At 36.2% G+C, this 18,244-nt stretch overlaps 1 protein-coding gene across 1 annotated transcript in view; it reads left to right on the top strand.

Moving 5' to 3' along the window:
- The window catches only part of LOC126470624 (organic cation transporter protein), a 652,913-nt gene extending 636,125 nt beyond the window's left edge, over positions 1-16,788 (top strand). The window contains exons 6-10 of the mRNA XM_050098587.1: positions 1,272-1,440; positions 6,772-7,005; positions 10,036-10,250; positions 12,447-12,637; positions 16,425-16,788. Of these exons, the coding sequence (XP_049954544.1) occupies positions 1,272-1,440; positions 6,772-7,005; positions 10,036-10,250; positions 12,447-12,637; positions 16,425-16,637 (1,022 nt within the window). The 3' untranslated portion in view covers positions 16,638-16,788. The remainder of the gene's footprint in view (positions 1-1,271; positions 1,441-6,771; positions 7,006-10,035; positions 10,251-12,446; positions 12,638-16,424) is intronic.
- Positions 16,789-18,244: the final 1,456 nt, after the last annotated feature.

The raw sequence follows: 18,244 nt of genomic DNA, 5'->3' as shown, positions 1-18,244 counted from the left end.
GTTTTCATTCTTATTTCACCCTGCAGTGTTTGGACTGCATCAGAGAGGGACATATAGTGGGTTCCCCTCATGAGACTACATTCATATGTAGGTTACTGTCCGGTTTCCACATTGTGTGTGGCTTATTGTTTTGGGTGTTATATCACACCACCCCTTTTAAATTGTCTGAAATGTCCACTTTAGTGCATGGCACACTGCAGAGTAAAAGTGTCATTGTGCAACCAATTCTTGGGCTCTGACTAAGCTATTCTATCTCACACCTTTAGTCTAAGTTTGATAATAGAGCAGGAGAGAAAGAAGACCCTTGAGTTTGAAAGTGTAACAGAAAGATACTAGTGACTTGAAGAATTGGTTCAGTCTGTGAGATATGCTTAGATGCCCTAAATGATAGAGTATGGTCCATGAAAGACAAATATCTCATTTCCAGTCCCAGACTACAACACAGTATTAATTTATCATGAATTAATTCCACTGTACATTTGGCTCAATCTACAAATTTCTAGTTATTCACCAACACTGTATTTCACTGTTGGCAGAGTTAGTTAATTCTTTGTGTGACATTTTCTTTCACTGTTTATCCAGAATAAATGTCTTCCTTATTTATTGATAGCTGTTAAACTATATTTGTTATCTAATGGAATCTAAAAAGGGCCTTTAATGATTTTCAAGACCCAAAGAGAAATTAGAAACAAGAAAACAACAATGTGGTTCATGAAAGTGGTAATAAGTCCACATTTCAGATTCATAAAATCCTGTAAAAGAAATGTTGGCAACTTATATTGTAAGTCATAATCACTGAATTTTCATAGGTTTTCATGCAAGATTACCAATTATTAAATGTCAAGTAAAAGTAGCAACAAACTTTTGATACAATTATAGTGTCATATTACTGTTCACAAACACAAGAATGATATCAGCACAAACTAAAGCTACTAAAACTGCAATAATGGCAATAAATCAACTGCTGAGAAATTAACATTGGTTTTCTTCTAAATAGTGTTTATGTTGTAGTGAGTTTAAAATGCCTGGAAGACATGCCTATAATGTTACACAAATATTTTGATGTGTGTAAATATCAATTCAGATCAAAACATAAAACAGAATTTCTATAAATTATTTTGTACTTTAGCATTTATACATCTTTAATGGCTTCTTCTACTCTCTATTCTCTACCACATCTAAAATCTTGTATGTTTATATGTTTATTGGGAATGTTCTTATGCATTTTTAATTTAGCTATATTGCTGAAACTATTTTTTCCTCTTTATCAGCAATGGAAATAGTTGGCCCATCAAAAAGAACCATCTGTGGGGTAACATTCCAAGCCATGTTTGCTGTTGGTGTTATGATGGTTGCATTTTGGGGATATTTTATAAAAGACAGCACACTGCTTCAAGTTGTATATGGACTACACAGTACAATTCTCATTGCACACTGGTGGTAAGTACAGTCTAATTTCTGCAAGACCAAAAAAAAAATACATTACAGAAATTTTTTCTGTTTTTACTATCAATAAATTATAGGTGTAAATGAGTAAAATAACTTAAGTTATTTGAAAATAGAATTTAGATCAATATTGGCACCAGTTTCTTTGTTTGTAAACAAAGTTATAAATATAAGTACCAGGATTATGCTGCTTCAACTACTTTTGCAGCTTTTCTCACTTTCATATGGGGCTTGTCTCCAAATATTCAAGTATTATGTGCAGAAAACAAATAACTTCAACAGTTACATGGTGTTTATAAATAATGTTACTAAACAGGAAACAAATACAAATACTTGGTTCTACTGAGTAGATTGTCTTAATTTCTGCTCCAAACTTATTTTCTTATTTTATTATTACAAATTAATTTTGAAATTATAATGTTAATTTTATCTGTTCAGTAATAATCTGCATCTTCTCTGCTACACTTCATTGTATTCATTTTCTGTTTGCCACCATATACAGTTATTCCCACATTTCTGTTTTGTCTATACAAAATGTGCCACTGCAATAAACGCAATCAGCTGCTTCATGTGTCCTTCTCTGACATAGACTTTTGGAGTATCTGTCAACTGCCTTAGACACTAATGATTGTGCAAGTGCAGCATCCAAAAAGAACAGCTTGTATAAATACAAACTAAAGTGATGTGTAGAGCAGTGCACTTGTATACTTGTAATAAGTGGTTAGGATAACATTAATTACACCAAGCTCAATTGGTGAAGAACCAACAAACAAAGAGGAATTGTGAAAGCAAGTGTCAGTATGCCTTGTACACATTAAAGTGTACAACATCAGCAAGTATTAAATGCCAAACTGAACTGTAAACGTAACCAGAGTGGCAGTACCATTGTGTTTATGGCCAAGAAACAGGGGAAAGAAGTAGTACTAGTGCTCAGTCCAGTATTCTTGCAAATGGAGTGGTTTAATGTGCTACAAGTTTATACCCTGAATGGCTCAACAATTAAACATTGACCTGCACTTCTTCATAACAATACTGCTCACATACTCTAAGAACATTTAATTAACAGCATAACATATATGAATCATCAATTTGTCTGAATAAACAACAAATGTGTAACATTATCCTATTTATCTGGGCTAATATGCCTCTGGTAACCTGCATCTCTGTTGAATCTGGCTGAAAAGTAATTGGCGAAAGTAGACTATTTCATGTGACATTTTCCACTCCAGGTTTACAGTCCAAAACGCTTTAATGGCACTTTGATATCCAATAACCTAATGTTTATTGCCAAATCAAGTCTCATTCACTCTAATTTAAGCACAGACAATGTTTCACCCACATACTGCACTCAATTGATGACCTATAAAGACAAAGGCTGTTTGAGTGCACTAATCTAACATAAATGCCCTGATTCACAATAAGTAATTTGTAGCAAGGGAATCATTAACACATTCATCAATTACACTGTCCTTTCAGGTAGCTATTCATATTAAAATAAAATGATATGCACAGTAAACATAATTTGGAAATAACACAGTTCACAATTTGATACTATTGTCACAGTTTGCAGAAGGGATTATTAGAAGGTTAACACATTCCATGAAACTAATTACAAGTTCACAGTCAATCAAATGAAACAGTCGCTGAGTAGCCTCATGGACATGGATTTTAGCTAAAACTCAGCACACTGTACAAGTTGTAATTTGCGTTAACTCATCTGTGGTACACTGCGTTAATTTGAGGCACTGATCTTGCTCACATTATTCACATCTGCAGACTGATTAAAATGGCTCCCAGCAGGCTTCCTTTTGTAAGATTGCAAAAATTAGCAATAAATTCAGCTATGTTCATTTGCTGGGGTTTTACAAGTTACAGTTAAAAATTGCTGTTTCTGAATAACTGAATAGTGGAACATGATTTTTTTACTGGTGACTTTTTAGATAAAAGAGTTATTGCTGGTGAATTATGCTGTCTGGTTTACCAAAATTTGGTATTCTGTTTCAGTAACAATGTTTTAGATAAGACTGTTAATTACTCTGAAACCAAATGAGGGCAAAAGCTACTATCATATCTCCAACATTAGCCGTATAAGTGCTACAATTATTTATCTCTCTTTTTCCTCTTCTCTCTGAAAGGTAGTAACTGGGTATATGTTCACATGTGAACAATGATACCAAAGTTTGCAATTACTGGTATTTGTAATTAGCACAGTTTTTCGGTAAACTATCTAATTACATCAACAGATTCTGATTAAGAAAATGATGGTACTGGTTAATAAAGTCAAGTTGGCTAAGGCCTGAGTTGATATTTGAGAATTTAGTAGTGTGCACAGACCATATAGGTGATAATATGGAAGATATCTGCAAATAAATAAATGAAATAAAATAAAATAAAAATTTGGTAGGAAGGAAAATGTAACAGGGGGAAAGAATCCATCTGCTTTGTTACAACTGCCTGAATTCTGTTGCTTCATTTTTTCATTACAAACTAATTTCATCTACCTTTTGTGAAACTAAGTTGTCTTGTTTGTATACATGATGACTCATTTATTCTGGTAGCCTTTAAAACCAAATCCCATTGATAAAATAATTTTTCCCGAAGTTTGCTTACTAATCTCTAAGTCCATTTCTGAGCAACAAAAGCTGTGAATTTTCTGCAAAGTTGTTATTTCTTTCTGTTGATCAAAGTATCACAAATACTATTTTCTAATAACACATTTATCCATATCATCAATGAGATACTTATTGTGTGTGCAGTGCTTCTAGATACTTCAGTCACCCTCCACTTCACATCATTCCCACCCACTGTCATTTGGACACAATTTACTTGCACAACTTTAACATTTTGATTGTACATTCTGTCTCCATTACCATCAGCACTGTCAAACATTTCTTCTTATAACTATCTCTAAATTTAATGCCATTGAGACCAAACCATAGTGACTGCCACTGAAACATTTTGTTTGATAACTTTCAATACTTGCACGGAGAAGTAGTAAAGTACACAATATTCAACTGGAACATAGCTGCACCTACTCATGTGACTAATAAGGGAAGGCCGCAACATTGAGATCACACATTGACTTCAAACTTTGTACACTTTTAGTAGGCCATTGAAATGACATAATGTGCAAGTAGCAAGGTGTACTACTCTGGCAGTTCTGAGAAAAGTGCAAGAAGAGTTTTACACATCTATTAAATAAATGATGTATTTGTGCACAGGTGCCAGATGTTAATATTCATGTTAATATGTCTGAGCTTTGTAAGATGTACGTGTATGAGGAGATGGTTCAACTCCTGCTCAAACCTTTGTTTTTGTAGTACAAGTGTAAATTCTGTGATATTCAAAAAATTGCACCTACACTATTTGTTCTTGCTGCATTAGCAATATCCCACCACCATGCAGATTAACTGCTAAATGGGGCCTGCCTCTGTGTCTGCAGCTCAAAGTGTCAAGGTGCAAAGTAGTTCCAGGTACCCTACCAGATTGCATGTATAAGGAATTTTGCAAATTGCAACAGGCATACATTTTCAGGAAAACTCCACATGACACTTCATTTATTTGTCAATAGCTATAAATGTGTTTGTTCTAATAATTAAATTTAATTAAAACTAGTAAGTAGTCAAGTAACATGAAATTCACTAAAACTTCATGCAAATACACATGATGCATTTTTTTAAATTCTGTTACCTCTCATATGTCATAAATTAAATAATATGACCAGTGATGAAAAAATATAGATTAAAAATTAAGACTGAACCATCAGCTTATGATGCTCAGATGCTAAACACTTGCCCACCATGAACTCTAATGTCTGGACCCTACACACAGAAATATCAGTTACATAATAGATGCATAAAACTTCTCTTGCAATTTTCTCAGGATTGTCAGATTAGTGCACCCTACTACTTGCACATTATGTTGTGTTAATGGCCTACTAAAAGTGTACAATGTTTGAAGTAAATCTGCATTCCCAACGTCATGGTCTCCCCTTATAAGTTAGTTCCTGCTGCAGGCTGGTCTGCAGTTTGCTTGTCAAATAATAAATACGTTTACAAGGGGCACAATTGTATGTCTCTCGGAAATAGGTTTGTCACATCATAGGAACAGCCTTGGGTGGCTAGGCTGTATGGAATGGAGCCCAGCCACCCAAGGCCGTCTCATCGGTAGTAAGGAGCAATCCTTCTCGAAATGTACTGAGGGTCTCACTGAGACCATAATTACCCCCCCCCCCCCCCAACTTTGTACATAAACAGATCTCTCATGCCTTATCTTTCCAGTCTCCTACCCCCTCCCAAAGTTGCACCATCCAGCCACAGAGAAGCATTCCCCTCATGACTCAGTACCGCCCAGGACTGTAGCAACTAAATTACATTCTCTGGCAGGATTTCAACTACCCCTTGTTGTGTCCTGAATGAGAAATTTGCAACATAATATCCTTCTCACCTCTCCCACAGTGGTATTCTGCCACCAACCAAAACTACACATTATCCTCGTCTGTCCCTACACAACCCATGCTCCCAACCCTTGCCTCATGGCTCATATCCCTGTAATAGATCTAGATGCAAGACCATATATCCTTCCACTACCACCTACTCTAGTCCAGTTTCAAACATGACCTATCCCATCAAAGGCAGGGCTACCTGTGAAATCAGTCATGTGATCTACAAGCTAAGCTGCAATCACTGTGCTGCATTCAACATGGGCATGACAACCAACAAGCTGCCTGTCTGCATGAATGGCCACCACAAACTGTGGCCAAGAAACAACTGGACCACCCTGTTGCTGAGCATGCCATCCAACATGACGTTCTTCATTTCAATGACTGCTTCGCAGCCAGTGCCATCTGGATCCTTCCGCCAACTCTAGTTTTTCTGAATTGAACAGATGGGAACTCTCCCTGCAGTATATCCTATCTTCCCATAACATTTCTTGCCTCAACCTTCATTAGTCATTGTCCTTACCCATCTAGCCCCTTCCCTCCCATTCCAGCACTACACAGCCCTCTATTCCACCAATGCTCACTGTCTGTATATTTCTCTCCTTTTCCTCTACCCCTGTGTGTGTGTGTGTGTGTGTGTGTGTGTGTGTGTGTGTGTGTGTGTGTGTGTGTGTGTGTGTCATCTCAACTATATGGTGAGTGACAACTATCCTTTTAATAATATAATTTCAGTAATATGTGGCCTAGTTGACTTTGCAGTTGTTGGAAGTCTTAGTCCATTTCATTACTTACTTTTCTACTAGAATTTCCCTCTAATCATATAGTACTCCTTATGTAGCTCAGTTTTTTGGGGGAATGTCTGAGAGCTCATTTTTATTTTTCAGGCTTATTGATGAATCGCCCCGCTGGTTATGGGCTCAAGGGCGAGTCACTGAAGCAGTGAAGATCGTTGATCGTGGTGCACAAGTCAATAGCAACTCAGAAAAAGTGGATATAGCACACTTTGTTTCTAAAGGTGCACTGTCTGCACAGAAGCAAGAAACTGTTGCATATAGCCTATTAGATTTGTTCAAAACACCAAATCTCAGAAATAAAACACTCAATGTTTGTCTCAACTGGTACGTAATCTTATCAAAATAATTTCTACATTTTCCATGATTTTTTTTATTGACATAACTGAAATTATGTAGTACATTTGAAAAGGAACAACAGTTCTCAAATGAAAATGACTGAGTTTTTTTTTTTTTTTTTTTTTTTTTTTTTTTTGCATGTAAAAGGAAAGAATAAAGTGTATTACAGCATAGTATGGGTTAATGTTCAAGGAATGGGAGGAACATTCCCAACAATACATTAGATTAAAAGAGATACTCTGTTTATTTAATAGACCCATTGTGATGAGATCCTTCTTGATGTGGGACATAATACAAAATAAAATGTGAAATACAAAAATTAACATGTTTATATTAATATTCATGACAAACTTATTTAGCACAACAGAAGCTAAAAAATCTTCAACTGTGGAATTCATTTTAATTCACAGTTTAATACAATTGACATAAACATATAAATCCACAATTACTTAAGCACTGTACATAAAATAATTCCTTGTCTTTTTTACTTGCACTGGTAATCTTTACGGAATTAAGATGTGTGGAAGTCGTATATTGTATAGCAGTAACATAGTGACATCATTAACATTATAAACAATAATTAGTTTTATTACAAAATTAATTGATGAACTGAGTGGTTACCATTGAAACTGCCTGTACCTTGTTAGCAGACTCCTCATTATGGTTGCTAACAAGTTACTGAAAATTTTCTTTACTGGCAATCAGACATCTTGTCTGGAATAAAAGCAAGCACCCTTAACTACTCCTTGTGATAATTCTGTGAACTGAACTGATGTTTTTGGAGACTGTATATATTATTTAATGTAAATCCAATTGATTAACTGATGAATAAACACAGTGTCAAGCAGTAATCACTATACCCACTTCTCTGAACAGGTTTGTGAACAGTGTAACATCATGAAGAAAATGTGAAAGTTGTTTGAAATACAAAGAATATTTGAAGCATATAAATAATTAGGATTTTGAACCAATTAGTCTACATATGTGCTGATCAGCTTCCTCACGAGAACCATGGAGACACACAAACTGTTGCACAGAGAGAGTTCAACATTTCGCACTAGTGTTACTCAGAGGGAAACATTACACCACCGAGCGAGGTGGCGCAGTGGTTAGACACTGGACTCGCATTTGGGAGGACGGTGGTTCAATCCCGCATCCAGCCATCCTGATTTAGGTTTTCTGTGATTTCCCTAAATCGCTCCAGGCAAATTCCGGGATGGTTCCTTTCAAAGGGCACGGGCGACTTCCTTCCCCATCCTTCCCTAATCCGATGAGACTGATGACCTAGCTGTCTGGTCTCCTTCCTCAAAACAACCAACCAAACATTACACCGCAGATCAGTACGCCTCATGCAGAATTTTTTTTTTTTTTTCACAGAATTGTAGAATTTGAAATAAGTAAATGGGGATGCTTCATGCATGTAATTTGTGTATTTTATCAAATCAGAGATACAGCCAGTTACAATGAGTTCAACAATACAGTGCATGGCATGCCAATTGGTAAAGAACAGAAACTTCCAATAAGTCTTGCTTCCTTGTGAACTGTAATAATGACCCCATGTGATACTGTAGAGGTGAAAACAATCTCCCAATGGGCATTATTCAATGTCATACTAAATAAATGCTTCACATGATGATGTGGGGCACTACTAGATATCATAGCCACCTTTTTCATACTATTGATGCAACTTATTTGAAGGAATGTTGAAGAACTCTTTTCTGGGCAACAGATACCATTTCTTTCTTCATATACACATATCTAACTTCATACTCATCCTCAAAAGAGGGTGCATTACTTCATATAGTTTTCAATGATCCTGTCATCACCATTTACCAATATGTACTATGACTCATCAGACCAGGCAACATTTTCTCACACTTTGGGCGTCCAGTGATAGTGTTACTGTTCCCAGGCTAAAGTATGTGTTCCCTGTAACATGTGATGAGCATAGGTACTGATGTGGGACTGTAGTCTCTGATTTCTATAATGTGAAACTGGTTCTGGATTGTATGTCAACTCACTGGTTGCTGTTGACCAGCACTGAAGTTATAATTTACTGTTATGACCTCTCTCTCTTCTGTTACACTATCTGTAGTTGATGGCAACTCTTGTTATTAACATGCTGTTGCATATGGTAGTTGATATGTCTAGAGGTAAATCTCCTCAAAGTAAGGTATTTGTGGTGCAGCATTGACAAGATGACACATGAAAATCACAGTGACAGCTTGATCTTAGAGGTGGATTGTCCCATGCACAAGCACCTGTGATTTGGTGACAATCGACTGTTGTGATATCATACCTCTTGCCAATTTTATGTCTGTCTATCATGGCAAAACCACTACAAAGTCTGATGAACTCCCACTCACATTATATGCAAGTCACTATAGTGACTGGCACATTCTCTTTCCAATACAGTAACTATATCTTCTTCAGTTGCTGATGAGTGTAATGTAAAATTCTGAAAAAAATGTTTCAGTAAATGAAGCAACTAAAGAAGACTGAGGCTTTCATTAAGGACTAGGAAATACACTGAACCTCTTAGAAATATAACACAGACACCTACTTAAAAGTAGCATTTCATACAAAATTATAATTATTTTCCAAAATTAAATACAATTATTATTTATTATTAAGGAATTACAAGCTACATAATCTCTTTGCTGCTCACATAATGTTTCCCAAACTTGTCTGTTTTTACAATGTTCTCTCCAATTAGAAATTTGCAAGTAAATTTAATTTCTATTCCACATCATCTTAGAATCTCATTCTCTTGCTACATTGTCAGGTTCTTCAATTAGGCCATAGAGTTCTTGTTTATCGTTTGGATATGCCAGTCTCCAGTGGTATGGTCTTTCACTGCTCCAAACATTTTTCTCTGGAATATTCTGCTTGTGGATGCATATTTCGGTTTGAATACAGATATTACCGTTCTTTTAGAAATTTCATAATGCATAATTCATTTAAATACAATGAATCACAAAAATATTATCTACGAGGTCTATGGTCTCTGTTTTGCAGGTTTGCTAATAGCCTGGCATACTATGGTTTGTCCCTGAACACAGGGAATCTTGCAGGAAATCCATATTTAATTTTATTCATTCTTGGGTTGGTAGAAATACCCAGTTATATCATGACTATTTTGTTGATGGACCGTACTGGAAGACGTTCGCTTATAAGCTCACTGATGCTGCTGGGTGGGATATGCTGTATCATAGCATGCTACATTCCACAAGGTATGTCAACAGTGTTTTCTAAACTTCTCTATTCACAAAAGTAAATACATTATATTCTATTTGCTCAGCGTATATACTATAGTACATAACATAGCCCAATGTCCATAAATCTAATGTAGTTACACAGGGTACTCAGAAACAGTCTGGAAAGCTTGTAAGGTTGTTGCAGAGTAGGTTGTGCTGAGAAATAACTGTTAAAAAAAAATTGATATGCTACACTTTTTCTGAGTTAATTAGCACTGGAGTTAGCCAATCAAGTAGTTGCACAAGCAAATTGAAGTGGCCCACCAGGAACAGTTTCATCGGATGTGTTCTTCCTTTGGTTTCCTAAAACTGAACAAGAGAGCAATACAAAAACTGGATATGAGATGGCAGTAAGGATTGAACCCAAACAAAAGGCTGGTGAGCCACTTGAAATTGCATGTATAATGGCCTGATTGGCTAATTTCAATGTTGATTAACACTGAAACAGTGCAACATATGGAATTGTTTTCTTAACAATTAGTTCTTAGTATGACCTACCCTGTAACACCCTAACAATTTGTACATAATGTTTGTGATCATCCTCTATAATGTATAAGGTAGTTACTGGTGCCCTAATGTATTAGCAAATTTATGCAAGATCAGAGAAACTTGTCAGGTCTTATTTTTTTAATCCTGGCCAACAGTCTGCATTTCATATAAAATTATTACATACTTTGCTATAACAACTATATGAATAATGTAAGAGTATTATCATTTTACATTATAACAGTGGTAGTGAAAAACAAAATACATATTATGAAAGAAAGTAAGAGATTAAAAAGAGAAAAATAAGAGGAAAAGTTGGAAAAAGAGTTAATAATGGTAACATACACAAACATTAACCAGTGCTTGAAAATACCATTTGGTCTGTCAATAAAAGTGAAAAATATAAAATGTATGCTTCATTTTGAAAAACTGGCAAGAAGAAATACACATATTAGTGGTAAACATGATATCTAATTAAGAATGCTTTGTTAAGAGGGAAACAGAGCAGTTAACAAATTAATATGTCTCAAGTAGAGTGCATTCGTTTTCAGTTATATTTGGAAACTGAGGTGCAAACATAATAAAAACCATGGGGCAATAAGTTCCAGAACATGGCAAGAAACACCTTTTTCACTTGAATTTGTTATTTTCAGCTGTTTTACTTCTAATTTTCCTTAGCAGTATTTAGGCATTTTCACCAGTTCTAAACTATATTCCTACTTCTCGGTGTTCACTCTAGATAGTGGATATTTTACAGATATTTATAAGTATGTTGCAGAGCACATTTTGAAACCTAGCAGTCAAGCTATACTGTTTGCTCTGCAAATTCGCGTCTTTCTTACTTTTCTTATTCCTCCATGATTCCCGCGCCTTTAACATCACTTACTTAATCTCAGATTCCATAGTTCTTTGCAATTATTAATATAACTATTATTATTATTATTATTATTTAAATACTTAATTACACTTCAGCTTTCTCTTAGCTGCTTATTGCTGTAACACAGGAGACAACTGGGAACATCATTTTGATCTTCCAAAGACCATTTGTATCCATAGTCAATACACTGGTTTACTTTTAATTTGTGTTTATGACTGTGTACATTCTACTGCTACAGATTTTAGTAAAGTGATTTTACTGTATGGTTTTCTACAAATTCTTGTATTTGAAACACATTTTGAATTTCATTGCTGATAGTACTCAAGTAAATCATACATTTATTCTATCACTACACACCATTTTAAATGGTCAGTCATATATCAACCAGTTCAGATTGACCACAAAAAGAACTGTAGTAGATGGGTATGTCAGCAAATAAATTGGCTTTCTTTTTTCGATATATTTTTTATTTGAATAATTTTGAGGTTAGTTCTAATTTCCTCAGATAAAATAAGGGACTGAACAATAAGTAAAAACAAACACAATGGCTTTCAGTTTATAGCAGCAGATGAATAAGAGTAACATTAGGAACTATTTTATTTTTTAAATATGAATTGATCATTGCAGTACCATTTAATTTGAGTCTGACAACTGAGAATTACAGTGATTTTTTTGTAGGAAATGATAATTTAATTTTTAGAAACTATTCTGTTATTGCATTTAAAATTTTTCTTAAATGATAGCCTTCATACAGAGTTATATTATATTTTTCATATAATTTTAATGTGAATTATTTATTGTACTTCCAGAGACAGCAACAGGAAGTGTTTCTGCAGTTACAGTAGTTATGCTTGGAAAGTTTTTCATAGCAGGATCATTTGCTATCATCTACAACTATACAGCAGAACTTTTTCCCACAGTAGTGCGCAATACAGCATTGGGTGTTGGCAGTATGTGTGCACGTCTCAGTGGTGCTTTGACACCTCTAATCACACTTCTGGTGAGTTACTCATAATGCAATGGAGAAGCAAACAGTCCCTCATTTAGCTATATAATGTTCTGAAACAGAATTGTCTGTGTAATTAGCAGTTTAGATCTATAACAGAGCAGTGTTTCACATTTTGAAGCATCAGTCATTTCAAACCCAACACACACTTTTCTCATATGATATACTGAAAGCTTTGGACCAAGTCAGTCACAACGATACAGTATTTGTTGATTTCCAAAAAGCATTTCAATTTGTACCATACCTACACTTCTTGTCAAAAGTACAATCACATACTGTCTCTAGCAAAATTTGTGACTGGTTTGAGGACTTTTTGATATGGAGGATGCAGCATGTCATCTTGGATGGAGAGTCATCATCAGATGCAGAAGTAACTTTGGGTGTGCCGCAGGGAAGTGTGTTGGAGCCCTTGCTGTTCATCTTCTATATTAATGACCTTGCAGAAAATGTTAATAGTAAACCCATACTTTTTGCAGAGGATGCAGTTATCTATAATGAAATACAGTCTGAAAGAAGCTGCATAAATATTCAGTCAGATCTTGATAATATTTCAAAGTGGTGCAAATATTTGGAAACTTTCTTTGAAAATATAAAACTGTGCACTTCACAAAATGAAAAAAACATACTGGTAGTATCCTATGGCTATATTACCAACGAGTCCCTGTTGGAATCAGCCAACTCATACAAATACCAAGTATAACACTTTGTAAGGATATGAAATGGAATGATCACATAGGCCCAGCTGTGGGTAAAGCAATTGGTAGACTTCCATTTGTTGGCAGAATACTGATGAAGTGCAGTCAATCTTCAAAGGAGACTGCTTACAAATCACTTGTGTAACTGGTTCTAGAGTGTTGTTCCAGAGTGTGGGACCTGTATCAAATAGGACAATCAGGGGATACTGAACATATACACAGAGGGGCAGCATGAATGGTCACAGGTTTGTTTGATTCATGGGAGAGTGTATCAGAAATGCTGAAGAAACTGAACTGGCAGACTCATGAAGATAGACATAAACTATCAAAGGAAATCTGCTAACAAATTTCAAGAACAGGCTTTAAACTATGACTCTAGGAATACACTACAGGCCCCTACATATTGCTCACACAGAGATCATGAGGATAAGATTAGAATAATTGCACAGTGCACAGAGGCATTCAAACTAACATTCTTCCCACACTCCATATGTGAATCGGATGTGAAGAAATCCTAATAATTGGTACAAGGCATTCATCCTCTGCTGTTCACTCCACAGTGATTTGCAGAGTATATATCTAGATGTAGCTCTGACAGTTAATTCTACATAAGTCATATTAGATTGTTGTATACTGAGATTTCTGAATGAGATTTCTGAATAAATCAGCAGCAAAATTTAGTATCAAGATATCACAGCACCATAGAAATAAGTCTAGATAGTTTAAGCCACATTATTCAACATAACTTTCTTCACATTCCATTAACAGACAGATAGGTAAAGGATCAAAATGTAATCAAAGAAAAAGGTTGCTAATAGACTCTGTAGACTCCCTTCTCCTAATTAGAAACTCTATTAAAATTTTTTAAACATTCAACTACTTCCACAAATTACACAGTTCATTTTACAAGTTGTATAAATTTCAGTAAGTGAAGTGCACTTCTAGTAAGCACATTAATATTTTGCCACTTATTAATTCAAGCAAGGGCGGAATGTTTATAAAAGAATTAATTTTTTATACTCATCTTTCTTGAAGGTAGTGGTAAATAATTTACATCATTGTCCAGCAGGTCCCAGGTACTTATGTTTACTTAAATGAAACATATAGTTGTTTGTATCTCATTATTTATTCTCTTCCATATTTTGGCTTGATATTTTCACAAAATTTTTCAAACTCATTTATACTACTTTGTGTGACTTTTCATTTGGTGTACCATGTTCAATTATTTATAAAAGATCCTGTAAAGCAATTATTTTAAATAGGTATATTGATTTCAGAATGAATGAACTATCAAAGTGTGTTTTATTGCTGTGCTACTTTTATCAGAATTCTGACACCAGTTTTGCAAGCTTCATTTCAGTAGTGATAACATAAAATGAATCTAAAATTCTCTGTTAATTACATCATATTCAATTGTAAATAACATTAACTTCATAGAATATTTTGAGTTTAATATGGTTCATATGCTTCTGAATTTCAATATACACTCCTGGAAATGGAAAAAAGAACACATTGACACCGGTGTGTCAGACCCACCATACTTGCTCCGGACACTGCGAGAGGGCTGTACAAGCAATGATCACACGCACGGCACAGCGGACACACCAGGAACCACGGTGTTGGCCGTCGAATGGCGCTAGCTGCGCAGCATTTGTGCACCGCCGCCGTCAGTGTCAGCCAGTTTGCCGTGGCATACGGAGCTCCATCGCAGTCTTTAACACTGGTAGCATGCCGCGACAGCGTGGACGTGAACCGTATGTGCAGTTGACGGACTTTGAGCGAGGGCGTATAGTGGGCATGCGGGAGGCCGGGTGGACGTACCACCGAATTGCTCAACACGTGGGGCGTGAGGTCTCCACAGTACATCGATGTTGTCGCCAGTGGTTGGCGGAAGGTGCACGTGCCCGTCGACCTGGGACCGGACCGCAGCGACGCACGGATGCACGCCAAGACCGTAGGATCATACGCAGTGCCGTAGAGGACCGCACCGCCACTTCCCAGCAAATTAGGGACACTGTTGCTCCTGGGGTATCGGCGAGGACCATTCGCAACCGTCTCCATGAAGCTGGGCTACGGTCCTGCACACCGTTAGGCCGTCTTCCGCTCACGCCCCAACATTGTGCACCCCGCCTCCAGTGGTGTCGCGACAGGCGTGAATGGAGGGACGAATGGAGACGTGTCGTCTTCAGCGATGAGAGTTGCTTCTGCCTTGGTGCCAATGATGGTCGTATGCATGTTTGACGCCGTGCAGGTGAGCGCCACAATCAGGACTGCATACGACCGAGGCACACAGGGCCAACACCCGGCATCATGGTGTGGGGAGCAATCTCCTACACTGGCCGTACACCACTGGTGACCGTTGAGGGGACACTGAATAGTGCACGGTACATCCAAACTGTCATCGAACCCATCGTTCTACCATTCCTGGACCGGCAAGGGAACTTGCTGTTCCAACAGGACAATGCACGTCCGCATGTATGCCGTGCCACACAAAGTGCTCTAGAAGGTGTAAGTCAACTACCCTGACCAGCAAGATCTCCGGATCTGTCCCCCATTGAGCATGTTTGGGACTGGATGAAGCGTCGTCTCACGCGGTCTGCACGTCCAGCACGAACGCTGGTCCAACTGAGGCGCCAGGTGGAAATGGCATGGCAAGCCGTTCCACAGGACTACATCCAGCATCTCTACGATCGTCTCCATGGGAGAATAGCAGCCTGCATTGCTGCGAAAGGTGGATATACACTGTACTAGTGCCGACATTGTGCATGCTCTGTTGCCTGTGTCTATGTGCCTGTGGTTCTGTCAGTGTGATCATGTGATGTATCTGACCCCAGGAATGTGTCAATAAAGTTTCCCCTTCCTGGGACAATGAATTCACGGTGTTCTTATATCAATTTCCAGGAGTGTATTAATCACATTACTCATATGACCTAATAAATTACATGTAAGTATAATATGATATTCTCTATATTAGCAACAAGTTTCTTTGAGTGTAAGTTAAAATATACTTTTGGCAAAGGAGTAAACTGATCCTTAAGTGCAAGATATCTTATATGTGTAACATTTTTTTCTTTTTTAATTTGCAGGACTCCTTTGATAAAAAGCTACCTTCTGTCATCTTTGCCACAATTGCCATTGCTTCAGGCTTATTAGCACTTTTACTCCCAGAAACACTGAATAAACCAATGCCTCAAACTTTAGAAGATGGTGAGAAATTTGGGGAAGGAGACACAGCATGTGCAAGTTGTTTTGGAAGAAGCAAAGAAAAATATGAAGTTCCTCTGGCTAGCATGGAGTGAATGGTATTTCATTTCACAAACCTTGTTCAAAGTGTGAATGAAAATAAAGTACAAATATTTTCAGTTGAAATACTTTCTGTCCTGAACAAATGTGTGGATTATCTTTATTAGTTAATCAATAGCAGTGAATGAAATACAAAAAAGTATTAAACTTTTGTCTCTGAAATTAGTGTGCCCATAAGGGAAAATAATATTATATGTACTGTGACCTCTGAACTTTTTCTTTTCAACTAAATATTTTATAGACTAGCAATCATATACACTAGAAATTGGTCCACAGAAAGGACTGTGCGGAAGGTGAATATCATAGCACAAGGCAGCTTCTTATGGGTTCAGTTTGTGTTTTTTTTCTGTTGATAGACTGTGAAAAACATGTAAATAACTATGAAAGGAAGATTTTGTATGTCAATAAACCATCTGTTGCAGCTGGTTTTATAACATATTGGAAATGTTAAGAAAACTGTCAACCACAATACCCACAAGAAAGACACTAGAAAACAGAGGCTTATGGGGAAACAAGAATGGTTTATGCATAATCCACAGAATATATTACATCAAAAGGTATAATTGTAATCGGTTCTTAATGTTAACTGTCAACAAAAGTTGTAAAGCAACATAATCAGATCTAATTAAGTATGAGTCAGTGCACTATGTTTGCTTCGTACTGGAGGCAGTTACATCTTACATAAATATGAATCTGCTACTAATTGCCCCAAAATTTAATTTCACTCTTTGAGCTACCCATTGCTCCAATACTGTCTACTGCCATATAATCTCAGCAGTTTTATTTTCATCAAGGCAAGGATTATCTTTTGTATCATGATGCAGGAAAAAGTCGTGATGTATACAGTCTCATGTGCCTAGTCAGCACACTCAGAAGCACAGTGAAAGATACCCAATTGCAGATGTGGCGCATGTTAAATAATGTGCAACTAATGACTTATTTCAGTATGTTTCAAATTCTGCATCTGGAAATCCTCTTCTTTATTATTATTTTTAACTTTACTCTCAGTGGTACAGTGTGGCATACCACATTGTTAAAATTAACATATTTATTTTGAATCACAGTGTAAAATATGTTATACCCTGATTGCCATGAGCACAAAAGAACCTAATACACATGATTTATTTAAGATCATGTGATTGCGATACTGCGAAAATGATATTACATAAATTCAAATCAATACTTTCCATAATGTAGTAAAATAATTATCCTTCTGTGCGTTTAATATGATCATGATAACTAAAAGTATCACAGTATTTGAAACGGCTTAGAAATAAGTATTGATCCTTGGTATTACCTATTTACTTTTACATTTATACATTAAGAATATTGTGATATTTAAAATGACTTTGAAGTAAGGATTAAGCTTTTAGCTTTTCATTAAGTTTCATTTATTATGTAGTTCTTATGATCTAGTTTCTGAAATTCAATAAAGTATGTGTTATTAGTTTATGTCTTATAAAAGACATGATGTTGGCCTAATTCTCTAGAAACCAAAGAGTGCTCTATGCCTTATATGGTACCATTCATTAGATGATATAGCTGGAAACATTGTTTTATAAGAGCCTCCTACATTATTTTATGGACATCACAATTAAAATAG

Source organism: Schistocerca serialis, chromosome 3, assembly GCF_023864345.2.
Source record: "Schistocerca serialis cubense isolate TAMUIC-IGC-003099 chromosome 3, iqSchSeri2.2, whole genome shotgun sequence".
NCBI lineage: Eukaryota > Metazoa > Arthropoda > Insecta > Orthoptera > Acrididae > Schistocerca > Schistocerca serialis.
Note: the sequence above shows the minus strand (reverse complement) of the source record. Positions and strands in the feature narration are given on the sequence as shown.